General features: G+C 36.5%; 1 protein-coding gene across 3 annotated transcripts in view; it reads right to left on the bottom strand.

The window, feature by feature from the left end:
- Positions 1-13,005: 13,005 nt before the first annotated feature.
- Positions 13,006-27,203, bottom strand: part of SLC25A36 (solute carrier family 25 member 36) — a 29,049-nt gene continuing 14,851 nt past the window's right edge. For all 3 annotated transcript variants that reach the window (XM_007432405.4, XM_088131729.1, XM_015888792.3), the window contains 4 exons: positions 24,717-24,817; positions 18,283-18,349; positions 15,451-15,740; positions 13,006-14,484 (listed from right to left, as the gene is read on the bottom strand). In XM_007432405.4, the coding sequence (XP_007432467.1) occupies positions 14,261-14,484; positions 15,451-15,740; positions 18,283-18,349; positions 24,717-24,817 (682 nt within the window). In that variant the 3' untranslated portion in view covers positions 13,006-14,260. The remainder of the gene's footprint in view (positions 14,485-15,450; positions 15,741-18,282; positions 18,350-24,716; positions 24,818-27,203) is intronic.

The raw sequence follows: 27,203 nt of genomic DNA, 5'->3' as shown, positions 1-27,203 counted from the left end.
CTGTTCTTAGTTCTGCTAGGTTTTTTAAGCCATTCGGGATTCCAATTCACATATCCTCCCCTTCCAGCTTCAGTTCCTGCTGGAGCAGAAAAAAAACTGCTCTTTCTCCTTAACTTTCCCTACATCTTCCTCTTCTGATCCATGCTTTCCTCCCTGACTTCTCTATAACTGCTTCACCCGCTCCTACAAGCTTCTAGTAGGAGCCCCATCCCATCTCTCCATGTTTTCTTTCAGCTTTCGCCACACTTGCACACGCTCCTCTCCATACCCTACTCTCTGCCCCTGATTACTCCACAAATTCCTATTCCTGCTGTCTCCCCCACTTCTTTTCCACCTATCTCTTATTATTCGCACCTCCCCCACAGTCTTTACTTTACTTTCCTCTCCAACATTTCCAACAGCTTTCCTTGCTTCTCGCAGATCTGTTTCCAAAGTGGCCAAGTCTAATGGGTATGTTACAGACGCTGCTCCCAGGTTCAGCCTATGGTCACTCACACACACACTCACAGCCTGTTGAGGCACGTGGATCTTGTCAGCCCCCTTTGCTTTCTACCTGGATTTCCAGATAGGTGCGGCTGGAGCAGACAGACACACAGCCCTGGTCAACAGCGTGGAAATAATTGGGGAAACACACAAATCACTTCCAACCGAGCACTGAGGCACGAGAGGTTCTTTGTAATACACAGAGACCCAGACAATCAGCATTTGCATTTTCATAGGCTAGTTTTAATAACAATTCATTACGAGCGTCCTCATTATCAATCTGACGCTCAATGGCTAATTGGAAACGGCTAAGAAATTCAGAATAATTTTCAATAGATCCCTGCATGATTTTTGAAAAGGATTGTGTGGGGGTGGCTGAGGAATCATCAACTTTCCACAATGCAGATACAGCTGCTTGTGAAACCAAGGGAAATGAAGCCCTTGGAGAGTTGATTTGAGCGGCAGCAGTTGTAAAAATTCCTTGTCCCAGCAAGTGATCATTGGTTACATTTGCAGAGAAACCATCCTGCACAATAAGGGCAATTTGTTTTTGATATTCTGACCACCACACAACATACTGAGCAGGAGTTAAAATCATATTACACAGCATTTGCCAATCAGAAATCATCATGTCAGAAGAATTTGCAAGTGTTAGAAATAAGCCCATAGAATAGCGAGATTGTAAGCCATAAGTAGTTACAGCAGTTTTAATATCCTTTACAACTTTATAAGACAAAGGAGCAAACACTTGGGTAGGAGGGTTATTGGGGTTGTTGGGATCGGGAATATATGAGACAGGGAAGGCAGCACAAGATTGCATATCCTCCAAATCTAATTCCCCTCTAGCACGAGCCTCTATCATGGCGCGTACTAGGGGTCCGGCAGTTGAAACTACCGGAGGAGGGAAAAGTCCCTCATCCCTTCCCTTTGTTGTTAGAGGGAGAGGGGGGGCCGATGGCAAATGGCCCTAAATTCCTCATCCCTTTCCTTTTGATGTTAGAGGGAGAGGGGGGGCCGATGGTGAATGGCCCTCGTAAAGAGAAGGCGCTGTGATTTCAGCAGCAGCCATCCTCGGCTCCTCATCGTAAACTTCCAGAGCTTCTAAAAGAATACGGCAGGAGACAATAATTTGCTGTGGAGCTTTTGGTGGCTCATTTAAATACTTCAAAATCTTTCTCCACAATGTGGCTTTTGTTGACCCGGTCTCAGGATAGACCGGACATTTGAGCCAGACATATTTTAGCAGTCCAGCTAGCCTTTTTTTCTTAATTGGAGGCAATGGGGTGCCTCGATTAGAAAGAATAATGTTAGAGGCCTTGAGAAGGTTTCCAAGTTCGTGGAGGTGCACAATCTGTGACTTGGAGAACCCACCCCCCATACTTACGAGGGGGCCGGCAGGCGGCCGGGATGCGTTGAGCCCGTTCTCGGGCGTAAGCACCGGAGGTCTCAGGCGGAGGGAGAAGGGGCCTTGAGAAGGTTTCCAAGTTTGTGGAGGTACGCAACCTGGGACTTGGACAACCTGCCCCCGATACCTACGAGAGAGCCGGCAGGCGGCTGAGACGCATCGAGCCCTTTTCCCGGGCGTGAGTATCGGAGGTCTCAGGCGGAGGGCGACGGACGATTACCCAGTTATTGGGGATCACGTCGGGGTCACCAGTTGTAACATTCACGCAGTTACTGCGGGCCTCCCACGAGTGAGGGGAAAGAAGACACCAAACTGATTCTCCTTCGAGGGGGGTGAGAGCGCCCAGACCGGAGTCTGGAAACCTCTTTTATTGAGTACATCAGAGGGCTGGGTTAGTACATCAGAGGGCTGGGTTAAGCATATATACGTCACACTACCTAATACAAGCCCATGACTATATATGGTAATACATGAAGCGCAAGGGATCATGTGCTTTGATTGAGCACGTGACAAGCTGCGGGGGCTTGCCTCCTGAAATTTGAGGCTTTACCCCATGTTGTTGCTGGTACTTTCCATGCTAGCTTCCTTGTTAGCGTACAACTGATTTTACTAGTCTGCACTAACAGAAATGCCTAGCATGTGATGGGGTGTTATAATGCAACACACAAGGACAGTTTAAGCCCTGTAACTGGTAGTCAATCCTTAGAAGTCTAGCTGCAAAAGAAACTGGCAGGATTTGAGAACATCCAAATAAAAGCAAAACTCTAATGCAGTCTGTGTAATCACTCACTACCTCTAGAAGTCTGAATGCACTGTGATATTATGCCTGACAGTCTGTAGTGAGTTAAATTGTTTATTGCTCTGTGGAGTCCTTGGAGTTCTCTGAGCTTGGCTGTTTTCTTGCAAACATTTCGTTACCCAGCTAGGTAACATCTTCAGTGCTAGAATGGGATGGGGTTTGCTCTCTGTTTATATACTGTGGCATGACCTGCCAGTGTTGGTAGGGCTGGGGGTTTTGTTTTGTTTTGTTTTATTTTTTCCTTCTGGTGGTCCCTTGATTAGAGTATTGGTTACTGCTTGACTGTATGTCTGGTGATAATCTTGGTGTTAGTCTCTGCTTATCTGGGTGATGATTGCTGGTGAGGAGATGTTCTGGTCTTTTGTTTTCCTTTTTATTGTCTCTTTTGAATAGTGTGTAGATGTTGTTTATCTCTATGTGCCTGTTGATGGCTACCTTGTCTGAATACCAAGCTTCCAGGAATTCCGTCACATTTTTGGGTTTAGCTTGGTCTAAGATGCTGACAGTTTCCCAGCTGAAACTATGGTTGAGTCTGTCCACGTGTTGTGAGATTAAGAAGTTTTCTTTGTGTCTTCTGACTGCTACTTGGTGTTCATGGATGCGCTCTGCTAGCCTTCTGCCTGTCTGTCCTACATAGTGGTCATTACAATCCTTACACTGTATGTTGTAGATGACTCCTATTTTTTCTTCTTGGGCTACTGGGTCTTTTGGTTTGCTTAAGATGTTTTAGAGGGCTTTAGTTGGTATGTGTGCCACAGAGATGCCATGTGGTTGTAATTGACTGTTGGTAGTTTCTGAGACGATTCTGATGTATGGCAGTGTGATCCTTTTCATAGCTTGTGTTGGTTGTGTTGTAGTAGGTTGAGTGGTCAGGCACTTTTTGATAAAGTTGCGTGGATATCCATTTTGTTGGAAGATGTTGTATAGGTGGTCTGTTTCCTTTTTTGATATCTTTTTGAGTAGCTGGTCCCAAATGTGGTTGCTAAATGAAGACTACCTATACTGTTCTGTTTATACCACACTATGATTTCCAATTACTGAGTATAGGATAGACTAGATTGTGTAACTGAATTAAATCTGCTGTGATTGACTCTTAAAAAAAAAAAGTACCTAGTGAGGATGCATGCCAAGGACAGAGGGAATCAGAATCATGTATAGAAAAGGGAAATGAATTAAATCTTGAAATGCTTGAATATAAATTATGGACGTTTTTTGATGCCCTTCTCAGATAAGGGGTTTGCTATTGCAAGACTTCAGGGTTTTATCTGACTGAGACTAGGATGCTCACCTGCTTCGCATATTTTCTCAGCTTTAGAGCTTGACACACTGTTGTCAACATCATCAGGACAACAGTGAAAGAGATACGAAAGGGTCAGTCCTCTCCAATGCTTCCTAAACTTCCTTTACTACAATTTGCTAGTTAAGAAAAATGACCAGTATTTTGAGGGGATATGACTAATCTGGTCCTACTATTAGGTAGAAGGAGGTGGCCGCTGAACAGGTAGCATTTCATGGAAAAAATTGCAGTATTGTTTAATTTTCTGTTTTCTTCAAGAGTGAAAGAAAACAGGTACTTTAGGTACCAAAGTAACAGGATTTGACTACTAATCAACTTGATTTGGAGGTAGCACCATTTTGTCAAGCCCCATACAGCTGACCAAGATCAAGGAAGGAAGAACTACACAGATTTCAATAAGGTATCTTTAATGCTTGCCTGGGGTAAATATAGAATCTTGAAAACTATAAGAGGAATTTCTGAAACTCATTTATAGTGAGTTTGTTAAGGCAGAGACTCTGTCAATGTTTTGAGATGCTTCTTTTCATCTGGGCTAAACTGCCATTTATCTGTTAACAAGTCAACTGACCTATCCTTTATATTTTGATTGTTCACCTCTATTCTCTCTTCCATTCCCATCCTAGCCTCCCCACAATCTGTCACATATTTGTTTCTCTAGCTCAGGCAATAAACTATCTTGAGCTAGCCCAGGGTGATAAGCCAGTATGAGAGGTTTAATGGTGCAACCTGGGAGTCCTCCTGGACTCATGACTCCTGCTCAGAGAGCAGGTGGAATCATGACTAGGAGGGCCTTTACAGGTGTGCCCATTCCTGAATCAGGAGGCTCTCTTCACAGTCTCATAGTTATATCATGCCCTGGTCACCCCGCTGGATGGACTACTGTAACACACTCTACATGGGGCTCCCTTGAAGAGTATCTGGAAGCTTCAGCTGGTACAAAATGCAGCAGTGCAGGCAATTACGTGTGCCCCTAGAATGGCACATGTTACAGCCTCTGCTCCACGAATTGCATTGGTTGCCAGTTTGCTTCTGGGTCCAATTCAAGGTGCTGGTTTTGATCTTTAAAGCCCTTCATGGCATGGGTACAGGTTATTTGACGGACCGCTTCTCCCCAGTTACATCTGCCCAACCCATTAGGTCCAGCAGTTGCTGGTCCCGTCTGCAAAAGAATTACATCTGGCAGGACCCAGGAGACAAGCCTTTTCTGCTGCAGCACCTGCCCTGTGGAACATCATTCCACCCGAGGTGAGACTGGCCCCATCCTTGATATAGTTACATCCCTCCAGAATTTCCTCAAAATATGTGTCAATAGGCTTGAGGATCTCAAGAGTAATGGTGAGTTAGTGAGGTGGTTGCGTTGCCTATGATATCAAATCCTCTCTGCTAATCTATTAATAGTAAATAATGATGGATATTTTTAATTGAATAATGGTGTTTAATATTGTTTATTTTATGGTTTGTTTTTTTATTGTACACCACCCAGTCATGTTTTGTGAGATGGGTGGCTATATAAATATGATGAATGAATGAATGAATGAATGAATGAATGAATGAATGAATGAATGAATGAATGAATGAATGAATGCATGCCAGGGTTGGGGACCATTAACACTGGAAAAGGGGTCTCTGATAATTTACAAGTTAATCAGGAGATAGCACTGTGTATTGCTCTGTGTAGAGAGCAACTACAGAGAAAACTATTGCCCTCACAGTTTTGGGCTTCCCAGAACATTTGAGGAATTTATCGTGTATGTTCTAACATGAATAGACAGACTAGAAGGCCAGGATAATTATACAGATCACCAAGTATTGTCTTGTTTTGTTTACTTGAACTTCTATGCAGCTTTTAATGAGGTTTTAACATTAAAGCATCTATTGCTGCACTTATTTTATAAACTGTGTAAACAAATCAGGTTAAGAACTGGCAGATTTCTGTTCAATCGACATCAGACAGCAAAGTTTGCCAGTATAGAGTTTGATACGCTGCCCTTGGGGACTTGCATTGATTTCAGGCCATGTAGCATGCTTGCAAAATTATAAGGTAATCTAATTGGGTATTCAAAGCAATCATGTCAGTTAAACCACAGTTACACAGTTCCTGAAAAAATATATCAACAATTTAATTAAAGTAACAATTCAGCTGCTAGACACTAACATTAGTAAATGATACATATAAACCAGCCAATATAATTAAATAATATCAATAAAATATTCATTATGAATGCCAAACCTGTTTTACTCCACATAAGCATGAAAAGGATCACATAAACCATCTCCTCGATTCTGTTGGTTATATTTGGAAAGTAACCAGGGCTATGATGTGTACCACAGTTTTTAGCACAGTTCATAGTGACGTATTTCCAACCAGTCTTCTGAATAATCCAATTATATTAATAATCCTACAGTTTCTGCAATAAGATCTTAGTTCTCAACCAAGATGCCAAAGACTGACATTGATTATGTTATGAAATTCAGCAAAACTCCAAACAAATTATATACAGTAGACTATGATCCCTGTTACTGCATCATGGCTGCTGTAGAAGTTGCACAATGCAATTCATTCTTGGGCCTGGCCATAACAGGCTGACATCCACAACCGCACCGGAAGGAAGGAAGGAATTCACAGAATCATCTTACGCTTGAATTAGTGGAATGGAGCTTCTGAGAGCAGAAAATGAGAGGAGCTATTTTAAATTTAAAAAGGAAATGAACCAAAATTCAGAAAAGTTGTTAGGAAAAGCCACAATGTAGCCAAGATATAGATGGTACAATAGTAGCTAATAAGTATGTTGTATACAAAAGATCCCCAATTCACTTGAAAGTCTGGAGAAAATACAGAATTCAGCTGTTGGACATACTTAGAAGAGAGTTTTTAATGCATCTTTTCTGTACTTCAGGTGACAAGTACTTTCCTACACTCAGCCTTCCTAAAACCTGTTTGCATCTTACTGAGAATCTTAGAACAGCAATATGGTTCACTTTTCATAGAAAAGAAGTTATTTGTAACTTCAGTAGATACTGTAATGTTACTATTTGCCAGTGTCTTGTTTTTTACAACTCATCATATAATTTTTTTTATAAGGAATAAAGATCCATGAGTCTTGCACTCCATTTTGGAACCTGATTTTTTCTTGTTCATTGTGTAAGCTATATTATTTTTAACTAAACATTGCTTGCATTTCCATAGCTTTCTGAAGGGATTTACGTTGATGGATATTCAAGTACAATACAATAATTCTTATTTTTAACTTTCATTGTCTGGATGGGCAGTTGTGTAGGCTTTTTTCCCAGGGAAGTAAATTTTAATGACAATTTTATGCAGCTGTTTTCACAGGTATTGGCTTAAACCACAAATTCATCATTCCCCCGGTCGTTCTTTTCCATGTCCATAAAATATGTATAATAATAAAATATTGTAAGGGATTTATTTCCTGGTAGAAATACTTCCAAGTCTTTTCAGGGATTGAATGACTCATAAGTTGCTTAAGGGAATTTCCAGTCAGACAGACACTAGATATGTTTGAAGGTTGGAGAATATGGCTTAAATTACCCACAACATAAATGATCTATTATGATTACCGCACAGCCAAAAGATGACAGCCATCTAGTTATAGTGCAGGGGTGGTCTAAAATCATGACTTTCTTTGTGGAATGAATTCAAACTTAAGTGCCATTTTTGGCAGCAACAAAATATTGGACTTCTATAAAAATATTTAATTTTGACATGAGAATGGAAAAATAATGTTCCAGTGGTCAAGTTCATATATTTTATGGAAACAGAACAGAGTTGTTCCCTCTGATTATGTAATATAAGGTGGTATAGGAAAATAATGTAAAATAATTCAGTTCTATGTCTAGAACACCACAGATTATCATGTACAGCAGCTGAGAGATGGAAATGAAATGCCTCCAAAGGTACCCACGCTAATAATACCTCAACTAGACCTAGAAATGGAAGTGTGTGCCTGATTAGAAAATAATTTGCATGTATGGGCAACTGCAGGGGAAGGAGATGCAAAACCATAATGTAGCATCACTGTAAGACCCTTGTTCGTTTTTCTTGCATATGTTCTTGTTTATCATATGCTGTGACAGAAACATAGTTTTAGTACTCTTGCAACGCTGTTTTTCAGAAATTTCTCATCTCACTTGATTTGTCAGGAAAAGGATCCCATGTTCTAACAAGGAACATGGCAGGCTGCCTTGTGCTAGGTCAGACCATTGGCCTCCCAAGCTCAGCATTGTTTACCCTGGCTGGCAGAGCTCTCTGGGATTTCAGACTGGAATATTTCCCAGTTTTCTTTGTAGAAGCAAGGCATTCATCCTGGGATCTTCTGTGCAAAAAGGAGAAGTTCTACCACTGAATTTCAGACCTTCCCTTGATCTTGGAAAGCCTGCTGTACATCCTATACAGAATAGCAGTGAAGTCTCAGGAAAATAATGGTTGACAAGGAGCTGGGAAAGATGGTAGCCCAACAGGTGTGCCTTTTCTGGTAGTTTTGGTTATTGTTTTGGGAAAACTGTTGCCTGTGTTGCTCAGATGTGTTATGTTATGCCTAACCATTCTTTTTCTAATGGCTAAGCCTGGAATCCAGGTGTTATCTTTCCACTTATAGCTAAAATCTTTAAATTCTAAAACACTGCTTGATATCAGTCATGGCCTAGATCAACCACAGCACCTTTAAGATGTGTGGACTTCAACATGCTGGCTGGGGAATTCTGGGAGTGGATGTCCACACATTTTAATGCTCCTAAGGTTGAGAAATACTGGCCTAGAAGGAAAGAAACAAAGGATGTTTAATCCTAATCCTATAGTGGTATCTTGATAATTCAGAAGGCAGGTCATGGAATTGCTATTTGTCTTGTACTCAAAGAAATTGTTCCCTAAGCTTGCTGCAACTATGTAATGTCACTTAATTTCTCTTGCAGCTCAATCTTAATCTTACTCTCTTAAGTAATACACAGAATAAACTCTAGTATCTTCACAATGGAGTTCTTTACAATAAATGAGACAATCTCTGAACAACCACACATCCTATTACGCCGAGGTCTCCCCACCCTTTTTTTGCACAATGGGATTTTGAGAACAAGGCAAAAACTTCAAGAGACATTTATTCAGGAAAAACAAGGCCTGCAGAAAAATATCATGGCAAAATATACTGCCAAAAGAACATATTACATTTGACGGTCTTCACTTGTCTATTGTGAACTTTATTCCAAAGCCAATGCTTTTTTTTTCTCACTCTGAGCAGTCACACTATCCTTTTTTTTTTCACTTGAAACACCCTTTTCTTTCTGTTTTAAAGAAGCCAATGAAGCCTAACTGGTTTGAATAAACTCTATTTTATTTTGAAGTTTTGAGCAGTCCAAATAAAAAGTTGTCATTGTGGTATAGATACAAAATGTATTTAAAGCACATATTTGACAACAATATAGTACACAAGAATTAAATCAAGTTTGTAAGAGTGGTAGAATGAGTTGGTGAACAAGAACTCATAGAACAAACTACTTTCACATATAGAGGGTATGCAAGCCTTCTGAGCATAAAATAAAAGCAAACCTGAAATTGGTACAGAACTTCAGGTATTTACCAAAATATAAATATCTGCATTCTAAAGTAGCAAACTTCTATAGGTACACATCATCAGTATTCTGCTCGATTGTAGAACTTATAAAACCTGGTGAAAACAAAATCATTTCCAGTTTATAAGCTGCAGTTATATAATACAGATTTTAGGAGAGAGTTAAAAATGAGAGGTCATGATATCTAATATTTAAAGAAAACATCAGATCTAAAATTATACTGTTAGGTGGGATTCGGACAGGCATAGCACTAAATTTCATATGCTAAATTAACTTTTAATAGTGCATGATCTGCTTTTTGAGGGGAAAGAAAAGCATTGGAAACCCTATTGGGTATGCAGAAAGCAGGTCTCCAAATACCTCAAATGCAATCATTTAAATTCATGTTATTGTATGGGGGAATAATAATCCTTTGACATAAAATTTTGGATTGATAACCAGCCTAACGAAAGAGTCACATTAGCTGTTTTATCATTTAAAGTTTCAAAGTTTACATAAAAATGTATGTATCCTGAAGAAAACTATGCTTATAATTTGAAAAATAACTTAAGAAACCTGTAAGGTATTCCTTTTAATGCTGTTTTACACACAGGAATGAAAATCTAGAAAATAAAAGTTTTATTTAAAAAAAAAAAAGAATCCACTATGGCTTGTTTCTGTGACATAGACACACACTTCTTACACTGGCATGTACTATAATGCCACCTTCTGGTTAAGTTTATTTTAGTAAGAGTCGTGTTAGTCTATGGTAGTGTTTCTCAATCTTGACAGCTTTCTGATGGGTGGACTCCAACTTCCAGAATTTTGGGAAGTGGAGTCCACCCATCTGAGAGCTGCCAAGGTTGAGAAATACTGGTCTATGGCATCCAAAAATCAGAAGGCGTCTAGTAGCACCAGCTCATTTGTAGCTCCCAAAACCTTATGCCTTTTAATAAAATTTGTTAGCCAAAGGTGCTACCAGACACCTTCTGATTTTTGATTTTACTGTATGTGTGTCTGCCTTACCATTCTTCAGAAGAATAAAACTAAGTTCCAAGGTATATTGTGCACAGGGAGAAATCTTCATTTTTCAAGAAGTTATCTTTAAGTTCATAATTTCCTTCAGAAAGATACACAGGAATATAACCAAACAATTGATTAAATTACCTTCATATTAAATTACATAATTATTTAACCAATTTTTATATAGATAGAACAAAATGGGTAAATAATTACTACATAAAGTATCTTATAAACTAAAAGACAGATGCAAAGACCAAAAAGCCATAAAAGACTAGTAGGTGGGAAAATATAGTCTTTTTTTCAAATTATTAAAAGATGTACCTGCTGTGGAGTAATCAACTAATTTATTTCCGTGCAAAGGAGTTTGGAAGGGACCTTTTCTTAATATTGTGTGTTGTATTTCAACTTGAGAGTTGGCACTGGGTATCAGCATTCCTTTGGTGGAACAATGACATCTATGGAGTTTTCTTCAAGTGTTCCAGGAGACTTCTGGGTCTTCTTCTAGTCTCTCCCGAGGTCCCTAATCTGAATTCTGGCTGAAGTTGGGATAGCTCCTTAAAGCAACTATGCTAAAAGCCATCAATGTTAATCTTGGACTAAGGCAGCATTTCTCAACCTCAGCAACTTTAAGATGTATGGACATCAACTCCCAGAATTTCCCAGCCAGCTGGGAGCTGAAGTCCGCTCATCTTAAAGCTGCAGAGATTGAGAAACACTGGACTAAGGTAAACAAGTATTCTATAGATACTTGTTTAGCAAGTACTGCGCTCACAGACAGACTGTGCAAAGAATCTGGATGTAAAAGGGAAAAGGCAGCACCTCTTTAAATCAAATGTCTATTTTTCTGGGATTCCAGAAAACTGCTGACAAACCCCCCCCCCCACACACACTGAATCACCTTTTCTCCTTTGAACCTGGATACCCCACAGCTTTACATTGTAACATATGTGAAACGGCGGTGACAGTAGAAATGCTTAGGATGAACCGTTCACATCATATCCCCGTTTTCATAATATATCTATCATAATCATATGCATTTTTCTGACTGCAGATTATAAAAGATTTACCAAAAAAATTTATAGAACATCATTTCAAATTATGTTCAAGTAGATGTGTTAGCTAAAAGGAACTTTATTCATCTGGCAAAGTCATTATCTGAAGCCACTGAAAGTGAACCTTTTAGTGACATTGGGGCATTTCCATTAAGTTTAGGATGCTGTATGATCACATAACGAGTTGGAGCTACTTTGGAACTAACCACCACCACCAAAGCGTGGATTCATAAAGCTGGTGTGCTAGAACAGCGTATGATTTTAAAGTGTCTATTTTTAAAGGCTTTGCCAGGTGTAGAATTAGTAGTAATAATGATTTTACCCTTTCACTCGCCCAGAACTTCTCTGACTATCTTTGGACAATTTTTGTTGGAATGTGGACTTTACAGTAATTGCACAGTGCAGGGGGAGACTTGGTTGTCTGAATCTACCTGAGTGTAGACATAGAAAAATATAAAGTCAGTTTTTTTCCTAGAAATAATGTTTCTTCATAACAAAGTAATAATACATGATTTTATCCTTTAAGACAGTTAGCATTTGTAGCCTATTGTTTACGATCAATAGCATCTTTGTCAGTAATATTTATAACAAATTTGTTTAAATGAAAGGTTGCTGAGGAATCCATTCCTTTAACAATTTTTTTTTCTTCAGTCATCCTCAACTAATGATTGTATCTGTCAAGTTTATTAAAATAATATAACAAGATCAACCTCATTAAGGAAAATTGCTCCCTGCTAAAAAGTTCCAGCAGAATGGTTTGTAACAAGAGGGTCATTTGAATACACCATGAAACTAAATATTGCAAGCCTACAGGAAACATATCTGCCACAGAATAGCCAGGGAGGAACCATTTTTCTATCTGGTTATATCCTCAATATCCCTGCATTATTTTAAAGTACTTCAGCAAACCTAGCCTGCAATAAGACTATTTTTGAACAACTTATAGAACTAAATTTTAAGTCGTTCCCGATGTCCTCATATGCTTCAGTTCTTTGCATTATATAGGAACAAAATACATACAGTAATAAAGGGAACTAACCTTGATTTAAGCCACTTGCCATAAATAAACTTTAGGCTATAATCCTATTCTTGCTGACCCGGGAATAAATCTGTCTAAATTCTATGTAACTTCTGAACAGGCAAGAGTAGGATTGCACCATTACAATTACTTAATTTTCTCCAATAAAAAATCAAATGTGCACTAAAGATACACATTTTTAGAATATTGCCTTTGAACTAAATAACTGCAAATGAATTCACAAGTTTATCTCCTGGTATCACTAGCTACATGTGCAAAAATAAAAATAAAAAAATAGGTTAGAAATCAATAATCCACAGGCAGAAATTTGCTTAGAACAGATGTGCTGTAGTTAAAAAAAATAAATGTAGGATTTTTGTATTTATTACAGAACACTAAAATAGGCTATTTGTAATACTGTAAATAATTTCTTTTAAAGACAATACAGCTACTATGAGTTAGTGAAGACCAATTCTTAAATTATAGCAGACTATATTGTATAAATGTTGAAATAAATTTTAAAGACTATTCTTTCTGAGAAAAAAAGGAACATTAATTTTACAATTTCTGCATAGTGCATCAGAGATGAAGCAAAGAATGAAGTATAAGTGAATGCTTAAACACAGAGTATTCAATTATTTCTCTAGTTAATTCTATTAGCATCTGATTTTGACATGTTCTTGAGATCTAGTAAAGTTTGGTATTTAGTTAATGCAGATTTCAGCTCAATGAAGGTATTCTTATGAGAATTAAGTTTGCTGAAGTCTGGCATAACACTGAGTTACTAAGATCCTTGCCACCCTGCCCTATATTGGTTGATTCTTGGTTCAAAATAACATGATCTAGAAATACTTTAAGTCCCACTGGGATTTATGAGCCAAAGCTGTATACAGCTCAGGAGAACAGAAATAAATCTTATGCAGATCTTAACATTCTTCTGTTTGTACACCAAAAAACACTTAAGGTAATTAAAATATGCACCAACAGTATAGTGAACCCCAGGGTTAGGTGTTAAAATTATCAGAATACCAAGAAATTTTGTTCAGCCTGCCCTGCCCCCATTTCTACAAATGAAGGCCATTTTTTTTTTAAGTGAGAAATCTAAATTTCCCCATGAGACCCACTGAGGTAGTAAAATGGGAAGCTTAATGTGAATCTTCACCTTTCATTTTATTTCAAATTGCAAAATGGAGTTTCAGATACGAGCATGAATCTGCTTTAGACTGACACAGCCTTCAAACTGCTGTAGGAAGAGAACATGACTCTAATACCAGTAATGGATTTGAGTCAAAAAGAGATATACACTTTGCAGCTAGAACCCATGTTACAACCCTCCTTGCTCACACCAAGTCCTTGATGCTCACTGCATAGAAGTAAAAAAAGGTGACATGGTAAGAGGAAATTGCAACTGAAGTATGACATGTTAAAGGCAGTCCTTTAAGCACAACTTGCAAGAGATACCATATGATAAGCCAGCACGTGTGTGAATGATTGCCCATCATCAGTCTTCCACTTCATCCATAACTGCATATAGTTGATATACGCGTGTGTGTATATAATATATATATAGCTGCTGTCTGTCACTCAGAGAGTTCGTGGTCCACTGCAAGCTTTTGGTCTTTCACTTCCCTAAAGTCAGATAGCAGTATTGCTGTCTATTGAGCAAGTAGACTACCACTTCATATGTAGACATCATTATAGCTGTGTTCGGTATCTGTCTTATCAAATGTGTGGCTAGGCCACGGTAGAAAGAACTATAGCCTTCTTCTTGCATAAGCAATGACAGCGTCTGGAAAAAGGATCGGTACTTTGTTCCTTCTTCTCGTAGCCTTGTTCGTACAACCTCTGCATTAAAAAAAGGGAGGAAAAAGTCTCTTATAAAACAACGTATTTTATACAAAAATCTCAATTTCTAAGCAATATTCATAAACAATTACTATGTGAAAACCAGGGAAACAAGTTCTCTATTTTATTTGATTCAATCCACATTAAATATTTAGCTTCACTGACATCAGTATGTTTTAAATTAGTCAATACTACTATCTCTCAAGGAGCAAAGCAAATGAGATAACTATCAACAGACTATAAATTTAGTCCACCAGGTCCAGAATAATTAATTCCATCTATCACATTTCATAGATTGGTTGACAACAATACTTTTCTTCATCCGATTATAGAACTTTTCTAAAGGATCAGCATAAATGCTTCATCAGTTTCTGGGCCCAATTCAAAATCCTAGTACTGATGTTAAAAGCCCTGAATGACTTGCAGCTAGAATATGTCAAGTACATGTCAAGTAATGCCTTTAGCCATTCTGCCCAGGTATCTGATCACCCTTTGAGGTGCATTTCCAAATGTCTCCACAAAGTGAAGTTAGATGGATGGCTATAAGGCAGAGATCCTTCTCAGTTTTGCCACCTTCCTTTGAAATGGTCTTGCCAAGGAAGAAAACCTGTTACTCATATTGATGTCTTCTTGAGTACCAGGCAAAAATATTCTTCTCCCAGCCATTTTTAAATGCCTGCACTACACTGGAATAATGACCTTTATGAGTTATAGTATCTCTCCTGGATGATTTATTAATTGTATTTTATTGTTTTTGGTTTGTAATGCTTTTAGAAATCTCAGTTGCAAATATTACTATTAATGTTAGCATTTTCATTTGTTTCCTGAAAACTACATGTTCTTAAAGAAGATGAACATGATCACTATTTAACCCAAATAACTCCAACATAATCTACGATTTGTTGCAATAAATGGACAAACACTATCTTATTTTGCTGACTATCTTCCTAAGCAAAGATTCCTTACCGTGTGGATAAGCTATAGATGTGGCACAGGTTTTGGAAGTGGCTGCAGCAGCCATCATACGAACAAAATCAGATGCTTTTTTGACCGGCTCATTGTCCTTATCCATACCAGAAGCAGAATTACATTCCAAGATTTTTTGTTTAATATTCTCATAAATAACAAAATGAATAACAGTCTCTGATATGCCTGCATAGGAGGCAGACATCCCTCGGTAAAACCCTTTAATTCCATCTGACCGATACACTTTGCGTACACATTCAAAAGCACTCATCCGCCTTTCTCCACGATTCCTAAAATGGAAAACAAAGCAAAAAGAAAAGACAGCTTGAAACCTAAACTGTTTGTAATATTCTACAAAGAGCCAGCATGACATACTCCATTGAGCAAAGCCTCATATTTACATACTGTTTCAGGTATCCACTTATACACAATAATAATCACAGAAAAGATACAACCTTTCATCTACATACAAATAACCGAACTCTATCAACATTGATTAAATTTCAACTAGAACTGTATGCCCCAGTATCTCTCAAGGTTATAGAACTATGGTTTACTTAGTAAAGTTACACATAAAAAGCCAAAATTACATTCCTACAGGAGGAGGATTATTCTGCCTCATGTTTTGTCATGGATGACAAAAACATTACTGGCTGAATAAGAAGAAAAATAACAAACACATTAGTGTTTCACCGTGCAGTCAGAAAATGAGGTAAGGGAAATACATCCCTGTTCTATTTCTTCCTGAGATCCATGCATTTAAATACTGTAGGTATTTTTTTCCAGAGTTTTTAACTATATAATTAGGGCTCCTGAATTGGCCATTCATTCCCTTATATCAGGACTCTTTATTTCAACCACAAATAGATTTCCAAGTTCCTAAATGTCCCTTCACTTCAAAGCCTGCTAACTGGAACTGAAGGTTCTTAGAACTGAACTTGAAATTTTCTACACACAAAAAACATGTTTTAATAATTGTGGCTATTATGCATAGCTTTTCATATTTTTTAATGGAGACAGATATGACATCAATCAATCTTAGTTCTATTTGCCTGGATGCTCAGATTAATATATAAAAAGACCTCTTTAACTGTGATTTCTATTCATGAAATCATCAGTGTCACAAGCGAAGCCTTATAATTGATGCACTTTGGAAGAAAATTCTTTCATTTAAAAGTCCTCCTTGAAACTCAGTTTTTTGTGTGTTGCCTTCGAGTCAGTCTTGATTCCTAGCGATTGCATGGACTAGTCCCTGAACTTTTCTTAGCAAGATTTTTGGAACTGGTTTTCCCTTGCTGCCTTCTTCTTGGGACTGAGGGAGAGGGGCTGGCCCAAAGTTGCCCAGCTGCTTTATGCCTAAGGTGAGACTAGAACATACAGGTAGTCCTTGCCTAATGACAATTGGGACTGGAATGTTTGTTGCTAAGTGATGCGGCCATTAAGCAAAACATCATGACCACCTCACTTAGTAACTGAAATCCCAGCAGTCCCAGTTTCATCGTTAAGCAAATGCCCTGGTTGTAGGCAAGGCAGTGGGGGAGCCGGCAGGAAGTTGCAAGCCCTAGACACTGCTGGGTGGGGGAGGGAGCAAAGGGGTGCATGGGAGGGTCGGGGAAGGTGCGTGGGGGTGTGGTGCGGGTTGGGTGCACAAGGTCTCAGAACCACTTGGATTTTCAGCCCTAGGGTAGAGAGGCTTCAGAAACCTCTCCATTTTGGGGCTGAAAAGCTTGCTTGGATCTCAGCATGAAGCTTTTCCAGACAGCCCCCAGATATGAGAGGGAGTCCTTTTGGCAGGCGGCAGCAGCTTGTGACCTTCCTCGCCAGCTTCCCCACTGACTTTCTCAGAAAGCCGGCAGAGAAGATTGCAAATGGTGATCACATGATCACAGGGCACCTGGCAACCAGTCGTAAGGGCAAACCAATTGCCAAGGGCGCACATCGCCTTAACTTCGGGTAGAGGTCATAAGTCTCTTCATTCAGCACCATTGAAACTTTGAACAGTCATTGAATGAATAGTTGTTAAACATGGACTACCTGAATATCAGAAAAACTGCTATTTCTGAACCTTCTTTGAATTGCACACTTGAGACTTCTGCTCTCAATGTAATTTTAATGCCATTTAGACTGTTAAGAAGCCACTAAAACATGTATTATTGATAAATTCTGTGCTCCAAATCATTGCCAATCAACAGTTTGCCTTATGTTTCTTGTTAATTCATGTTGCACAAAATCATGAAATAAAAAACAAAACAAAACTCAGAATCACCTACAACAGCATTTCAAGGTCCAAAGAAATTATGTTTCTGTCCATGTATGATGGGTTAAGAGGATTAAAATATATCATAACTCATCAAGAGAATGTTTCCAGTCCATGTAGTAAATGATATCCAGTTGCATTCTACAGCTTAAGGTATAAATATTGTACAGTGTACATTCTAGAATCTCTCTGAAATAAGACAATCTGCCTACAAACATTAGAAAGAATAGCAGTAATATAGCTTTACAGTGAAAATGCATTCACAAAAGCAGATATTGCAAACAAACGTTTTCAGACAAATGCAATATATGTTTGTGTGTGTGTGTGTTTTCAAACACTGAAGTAAAAAGGCCAAATGCATCAACTGCCAGCAATTTTTAAACAAAATGTTAAAATGTTAAGACCTCAGAGAAATTATAGAGATTATAAGTCAATAGGTTCATTTAAAAATAGAAGTATGAGGCTAATTAATGGTGGAGCTTTGCTGGTTCCTTACATTAACTTTTGATAATGTAACTTTTGATAAACTTTATACATGCTAATACATATTTTCAAGAGATCCTTGTTTTTTTTACCTTGCATCAAGCTGTAATCGTGTCTTTATTAACCAAATTGGATTAGTTACTGTGATTGCAGTAAAACCTAAACAAACAGTTAAAAAAATTAATTAACTTTTCTAACATCATGGAAACAATACTATAGGTTAAACTACAAAATATATAGCAAGATGATGTAAACTGACTTGTACTATGCTAACTGTTAAAATTCAGAAATAAATGTCTACCAACAATTTGTCATTACTACAAGTCCATAAGGCCAATAATATTTTGTATGATTTCAAAAATGCATTTATTATTCAAAATTATTAATGATAAATATTAATGATATAAAACTCAGTTTGTGCCATTCTATTCATAGAAATTTCATTTGGCACCTATCCAACATTCAGATTGAAACAAGGCCAACTAAATCTAAATGTAATTCATAAAAACAAATTGCAAATAACATTAAAATACATCAATAAATTATTCTCTGTGAATTTAATTTATACATTGGAAATTCAAAGCAGAGCATAAAAATATGCTAGCTAAATAACAGACACCTTCCTCTATATAAATACTTCAATACTTGATTAAAATAGAAGTTGGATGTCATAGGATTTATGCCAGAGAGTACTACTTAACATTCAAAGTGGGCCACAGAAATTCTTGTACACAGAAAAACAAGTTATTAGTTAAGGTAATGTGAATATATGTATACTGTGACCTATTAAGCAGGCAAGATAGCAACTATTCAAATTTCAATAAGATGATATTGTTCTGAGTCTACTAGATAAAAGTTTATCTCACCCACTGCAGAATCACAAAACACGGAAAGCAGAAGGCTGGAAGGGCAGTTTTTAATAGCTGTTCAGTTACAAGATTAATATAAAATGCAACATTTATAAGGTAACACAGAAGGGAGCTATACATTTTACTAGATTCTGACCACCCAGTTGTTTTTATTCTATTGTAATGCAAATAACTACTCTTGCTATCACAAAACCTACTTTCTTCCTGAAGAAAAGGGAAACAAGGATTTTAGAGTCAGTATACAGGTCATCTTGTTCAAGGATTTTTTTATGCACATTCCAAACCAGAGAATGTAGAAACTTGATTTGTTAATGTTATATGAACAGTTTGTATAAGATTTTCTAGATAATTTCTGCAGTTGCTCACATCATGAAAATTAAACAACAGCACAATCCTATATATGTCTATTCAGAAGGAAGTCCCATTCAGTAGGTGTTAGAATTAAATATTTATAGAATTACAGCCTGAAAGAGTATAAAATAAAACGATTTCAACAATTTTAAGATTTAGTCCATATTTAAAAATCCATCCACATTTTTAAATTTTTTAATTTCATGGGGTTTTTTGCATATAAACTCTTTAATTACTTGCCATTTTTATAAAGCTATCTTAAAATGCTTCAAATAAACCAGTAACATTATATTCATTCTCCCAATGCCACATTTATTATTGCGCCATTTTCATGAGTCTTTCCTAAATAAAGGTTGAAACATTCCTGCACTTTATATTTCCACTGGGGCTCTAAATCGACCTGGACTTTTCTATAAAACAAACAAATTTGTTTTCTTGCTATTATGCTTAAACATTAGATTCTAATATTACTGTAATTATTTCTATTTTTGGGAAATACAACACTTTTTAAAATTGCATAATGTATTTTAAGCTTAATTTTTATGTCACAATAAAATATATATTAATTACATGAAGCTATGCCTACTTAATGCTAAGTTCCTTCTAGTCCTTAGTAAATTATTCTTTCTACTTTTATAATTTTGGCTTTTAACTACAATATGGACATATAAGATGTACTATTTTTTTTCCTTTTTCCTTTCTTTTTGTATATTTGTAAAAATGAAATCATTGATTCTGTTTCAATACCTAAAAAAAATTCCTTTTCTTCAGGCATTCTATGAGAGGCCTGAACAAAATGCTTTTCCCTGTGTGCAGAAAAATATTTTAAATAATTTAAAAATAACAAATACATGTAGAATTACAGTTTTAATTTATGGTTTGAGATTAAAATCCTATATACCTTACCTAGGAGAAAGACTCCCAGCTAAAACTTACTTCTGAGCAGATATGCATAGGACTGTACTGTGAACTTATTTAATTCTGAAAGCTACTGACTGGAAACTCTGACTAATGGAAACTAAGTACACATTAGAAGATTTTTAGAGGAAAAAAAGACCCTCAAGTTTCAATCAAAACATCTCAAGACCCCAGGAATAATTTGCACTGCCTTTGTTTGTGAGACAAACTGAACTGATAAATTATATGAACACAAGTAATGCCAAATTATACTTTTAAAGGGGGGGAGGGGAAAGGAAAGAAGTCTGTTGTCAGTGAATTCAGTTAACTGCAGTATTAACTGCAGTTGTGAATAATTCCTTCAAAATTTATACATAAAAATAGAAATCCTGCATATTATTAAAAAGAGAGCTTACTAAACAAATTAGGTTAATTTTATAGAAGCGATTAAAAGGTTTTCCACCTCTCCCCAAACTGAATGGAAGAAACAGCTGAGTGAACAATGTATACAACTGGAATTCAGAAATAGATTCCCCTTATGCTGTTTGTTTAAGAGTGGTTACAAACCCAAACTCTGGTTCTTACGCTACAGGCTGCAAGAGATGCTCAGTTCAGTACTCACGAGGTTTAAGTTAGTCCATATTTCTGCAGGAAGTGACCTGCGGATGGGGAACATGAGATGACACGATCTCACTCTTTCACGGGAGAAATGTACAGTAAATGCCTAAAATAGACACAGGCTTTTCTGTATCATAACAACAAGCAGTGACCTAATCAGATACACGTGACAAAACTGAATCCCATTGGAAGGGTTTGTGACTTAGTAAAAGGTGAGATCTATTTTTTAAAAGTTCAGAACAGTAAAAAAAAAAAAAAAGAGTACAGGCCACAAATATTAAAAAAAAGGGTTTTGTAAAATGCATTGAGTACTGAAATTTCTGCCATCTGCAGCAATTTAACCATTTTATATCTCATAAAATACTTACCTATGCACTTTAAAGAAACACAAAGTATTGGTTTGGCTTTGTTTAAAAAAATAATAAAAAATGCTAACCTTGTCATTGGAAATATCATACTGAGATAAATGTAATTTAGAATATGAAGTCATCCTTGAACTTTGCTACTGTTTTGAGCACTATTAGAAGCATAAACAAAGAGAAAAAAGGTGAGAAAAATCACACAGTCCAACTAAGCTATTTATCTCCTTTTCAAAACAGATGTCTAACAAATATATCAGGAGGCAGATTTATCATGATAGAATGTTTTAAATTCAAAACTATAAATTCTGTTGCTGCTATACAAAATACATCAAGTGAATGACTAGTGGGACAAGCCAATGACTTGCCAAAACTAGAGAGTTCTTCACAAAATATAATCTTTTCCTGTTTCATGTTGGAATTGATATAAGAGGAATGTCCTCTCAAAAAACAATAGTTTTCAAGTATACATACTGTATGTATAACCAACACAACCTAGAAAAAACCTAAGCCAGTATTTTTTCTACATGTACACAGAACTATATCATACAACAGCTGCAATATCACATCCAAAAAATCAGCAAAGATACTTTATTGATTCAGGAATGGAAAAACTTTTTAGTGGAATAGGTATCCAGGTGATAATGCTGCTCCTGATTCCCATCCACAGAAAATAGGGTACAGAGGATTTGTGCATACAGCTGTACCATGGTGACAGGATGTCATCCATATTTAGCATATTTCTATATCTGGAAGTGTTGCAGTTGTGCTGCTTACACTAGAACAGCACAATAACAACTAGAGTCATATTTAGCAATATTACAGTACTTCCTGAAGTATTCTAAGATTCATCTAGTTTCTGTAGTGGGATCTGGAATAGATATTCAAGGCTCTTCTGGATTTGTAACACCATTCTTGCCTGATCTGAATGGTCAATGTACACTGGTCTATTTTGCCCACCAAGAATGACTGATACCCATAAAGATATCTAACAAAATATTTCTTATTGGATACCAAGAAATTAAGAGATACTAGCCACAAAACATGTAACTTAATATTTAAGGCTTTGCTAAATATATTTAGCTTTTGTACAAAATACTATCTGTATGGCTTAAAAATTTAAACAAGATTTCTTTTTAAAAAAAGGTATTAATAAAAATGAGCACAGAATAGATAGTTTTATGATTACTGAAAAAGTATACATGTAACTAACAGGAAAGTTAGGAAAGAATTTGTAATCTATAAAATATTTCAAAATAATATTTGTATGCAGAAGGTCTCATAAAGTATTTCTTCAAGACTTCCAGGTATTCTTAACTGTACTAGTAGCTCTAAGCTAAGATGTATCCTGCAGGCAGAATTGTTAATAGTTTAATTTAATGCAATCAGTAAGCATTTTAAGAAGCAAATACAAAAATGACAAGGTTAGCATTTTTCTCATAAGCTATTTTATATTAGTTATACGACAACACAGCCAAAAATTATATGTCAGTAGTTTTATATGTATTTAAGAACTTTTGAAATGCAATCTATGGGATTTCTAACATCCTAAATCTATGCTAGTTCAAGGGGAAAAGTAGCTACCTTCAAAGCCAATATGCACAGGACATTCTTTTTCACCAACCATGTAGTTTAGGTATATAACTGCAAAGCTGAACATTATTGCCCGTCAATTTTTTGAAGCATATGAACAAGATAATTTCATGTAATAAGAAGAGAACCACAGAAATAGTAGGTTTTTACATTAAAAGTAAAGCAAAGCATACTTGTCTCAAAGTGACAGCTATGAAAAACTAAATAACTAAAAAGATCGATTTAAAACAGAATTTTCATATAAATAATTCAAATCGTAAGATCATAAATTCTGCTGGATGGGCAAACTGGGTTTGCATGTAGATATGAAATTTGCCAACAAATCAATTTTCTACAACTTCTGGGCAAATATGCATATTTACACACAAGCATTACGAAAACCAAATAAGTAATATTTAAGCTAATTCCGAACAACGATTAATGTGCAATACACAGGTCATTTTCAGTTAAAAAAGACTGCTAATCCATTTTCATCTTCTGCTCTGTTCTTTGTCAAGAGAAATTATATTTCTTTTTAACTTCTGAGAAAAAAAGAAGACAGGTAACAGTCTCTAAATCAATTTACAGTTTAAAATGAATCCCCAGTTGCACTGTTGCTCCTTCCCTCCTCCATTCCATTCCCAATGGACTCCTTCAAAAGACCATATAACATAAAGCCATTTAACATTTAAACTTCATTCTCCAAAACAATAAAACAGAAGATTAACTAGGCTGATTAAATTATTTGGGCATTTTAGCTTCCTAGGACTGATATAAAAATGATAGGGCTAGTTTTAAAGTGGCCTAATGATATATATACTGTATAGGTATGATTCACAATTAAACAAAAAACCAAACAAAAAAACTTAGTGCTATCAAGAAGCATCATAATATCAGGCATGATTCTGCCTCCTTTGTTTGATAAATGTCTCCCAAACATGTCAGGATTCTGATATGGAAGAGAGAGTGTAAGCCACCAATAGAAACATTTATTCTAAAATAGCACAACCTTACATTTTCTTATCACAGAGATCATATGGGGCTTACCACCAGATAAACTGTCGTAGAACTTGTGACTCCATGAATTCTATAAGACTATATAATCATGTTGGATTAAATTTTTTATCTCCTCCTTTCCCTAAGAATCTCATTCTCATATCCCCCAAAAGACGACAATTTGCTTGTTTGCTTGCTCCCTTCTTATTGAAGGTAACAAGCTTTATCAGAGTCAAGCTGGTGTATTACAAAGAAGATACAGCAGGTGGCTTATCAAAGGAGAAAGTTTGCAAAATAAAGTCTGTCGACAAAGAGGAAAAAGAGGCTTCTTTAATTCCACCTAAACATTGCTTAGCTTGATAGGACTATGCACCAATCAAGATTCAAAGGGGAAATGGTGGTTGGGAGCATACTTAAGTGAGCAGATGGTATCTGTTGGCACCTCTTTAAAGCAAATATATATTTCCCTGGGATTGTGTGGCTGCTGCTGTATAAGCCCAGGAAAAGATGCAGCTTCTTTAAGGAGTTAACAGAAATGTTATGCTCCTGCATGCTCCAAATCACCTTTTCCCTTAACTCCAAATCACTAAACAGTCCTAGAAATTAGGTGTACATGATTTGCTAACTTGGGAGTTAGGAAGAAAACAAAATGCTTTCTAATGCAGGCTTCCTTAAATACTTGTACCAAGCAATCATACCCAATCAACAGGTTTTCATGTACAATATTTTAGTCACGCAGACGACTCTATCGTCATTGTATTCTGAATTGTCTATTTCCATTACTTTTTTAGGTTTCATTTATTACTGCAGCCATTCCATTAATAGCTTTTCAGGAGATTAAAGTAAGAATTCAAGAATCCTTACCTGCCACTCCAGCTGAGGTCATATGTACTTGAGTAGAATCTGGCTCAAATATGTTATTCATAATTTCTTTGCACTTGGAGTAAGTTGCAAAATATAGTGCTCTAAAAGCGAAACAAAGTAAATAGTTAACCACAACATAGCTCTGTGTTGGACAAATACTAATATTACACTGCAGTAAGGAACAATCTTCTGAACTAGTGTTTCTCAGATGTAGTGTGTGGAAGTGCAGCTTTCCTGTGTTCACAGGCCAGAGTCCACTCACTCCTTCAAGTCTGTTTCCCTGCTCGCCATCTCAGCCCAGGTGATGATCAACTGGCGAGAACCCACTCACTATCTCAGCCTCACTGCTTCACACAAGGCACTCACAGCTCGTAAAAGCCTGCTTCCCGCCTACACTCCTACCTCCCCAAGTGCTCCGACAGTCAGCTGTTTTGTGAGAGTAGGTCAGTGGCAGAAAACTGGTTCATTAAAGCAGGCAAGTGATAACATAAATAGCATAATGAGTACTCAAATTCAAGAAACTGAGAGGTGTCCGCTGCAGTTATCATTTTGGAGGTTCACATATGTTCAGCTGAGTGGAGCTATGTCTAATAAAGCAATCCAAAAAGAAAAAGTAAATAAGAGATTTAAGCAACAAAACATGGGATGTCATTGGGTAGATATTCCTAGACTCTTAGTGTTCAGAGTTTTCTATTGAATAGCATTCTTATTTAACAAATTGGGCTAAGGTTTATTATTATATGGCATGTGATACCTAAAATAATTCATGTGATACATAAAATATGTAGTTTTGGGATTAAATGTTCTGATGCAAAATTTAGTTAAAAGGCCTTTAAAAATCAATGGTATGAGAAAGCATATGTGTATGCAACCATAATTATTATCTTACTGGCCTGAGAATATGAATTTCCATGAAGACAAAAACATAAGAGGCATTTAACTGGATGGTCCTTGCATTTCCTGAATATTTATTTAAGTTTGAGAAATGCTGCTCTAAGCTTTCAATATTTAAAAGAGGAAGTATTTGGTTATACTACTGAAATATTAAAACTATGGATTAATATTCCAGTATGTCCAGTAATGTGGTATATTACTATAACAACACTGAATCTACTTAATGCTATTCTTTTAATTTATAGACATTTAAAACAAATTTAATAATTAAGAATAAACCAAATGATCATTCTGCCGCAACATCTTTTTACTGGTAGTTTGAGAAATGCAATCAACAGGGGTTATGATCTGAATAAATGAGTTCCCACAACAGAACATTAAGTTAATGCCATTAGCTTTGCAAACATGTGGCCTTTCACAAAGATGTGATAAGTGGTTGTTTTACGTGAGGTAGTTAGCAACAGGGAATTTGAAATCAGCAGTGTATGCTATATATGTTATAAAACAGGCCTCATTATATCCTAGTCAAATAGGGAAGTGCTGTAAAAGCTACTTAGCAATTGTTTAAATGAAACACAAAAGTATTTGTCCAAGGCTGATGACTAAAAAAAAGGATCACAATTCATTCATAAGCCCAAAAATACATAAGCAAATGGACAAGCATAGTACAAAAATTGGGGGAAAGTCCACAATCACATTTTTACTGGTAGATGAGAGAAACATAAAAACTAGATAATGCACTTTTCAGACTAATATCCACTTCTCTCCAACCTTCTGATTTCTATATTATATTCAAATTTTGTTTGTGTGTGGGGGGGATATGTGCACTCTAGCTCATATAATGGCTTGTACTTTATTTTTCCTACTTGTTTTCCAATGCAATATATAATGGATTATATAAATTATATATAAAACTTATTAAGAAATTTAAGTTGATGGAATCTGCCTTACTTACAGACAATAACCAAAATTGCAATATTAATCCTCTATTAAAATCTACATTAAACACACACACGTGCATACACACACACACACAGGATGTGGTGAATTTAAATCTGTCAAGTGTGCATAATTTCTATTAATGTGACGGCAGTTTACGATAGTACAAAAGTAAGCAGTCCTTCATAGGATTACGAGAACCTTAAGCATGGCTATATCCATAATGAGACTAAAATAATATTATTTGTCTCCAGTGCAGATGTCAACTCTTGGTGTCTAAAGGCTTCTCAAAGGACAAATGGATAGGTTGCAAATTGGACCTGCCTGGATGACTGAAGTCTTTTATTTCCTACAAACAATGACTGAAATTAACTCAGAGGATAATCCATTTTAGCATGCCTTACTGTGCATCTAAAACTGGGCATACAGCCATATGACTCATCTACAGAATAGTTGTTCCTTGGCATGTTTCCACCTCTGCCATTGCAAACTGTTTCTTTTTCATAGTTCATCCCACATATTCATTAACTTCTACAGAAGGATAACAAACCTACTATCTACACAAAGTTCTATATTGACTACTACTCTACAACTGTGAACTTACTTTGTATAATGTGAATTACAGAGACCTGGTATCATTCTGATTACATGATA

Source organism: Python bivittatus, unplaced genomic scaffold (genome assembly GCF_059951505.1).
Source record: "Python bivittatus isolate LINGU-HERP-01145 unplaced genomic scaffold, Pbiv_v1 ctg000980_np1212, whole genome shotgun sequence".
Classification (NCBI taxonomy): Eukaryota; Metazoa; Chordata; class Lepidosauria; order Squamata; family Pythonidae; genus Python; species Python bivittatus.
The sequence above is the reverse complement of the archived record's forward strand: the minus strand, read 5'-3'. Positions and strand labels throughout refer to the sequence as shown.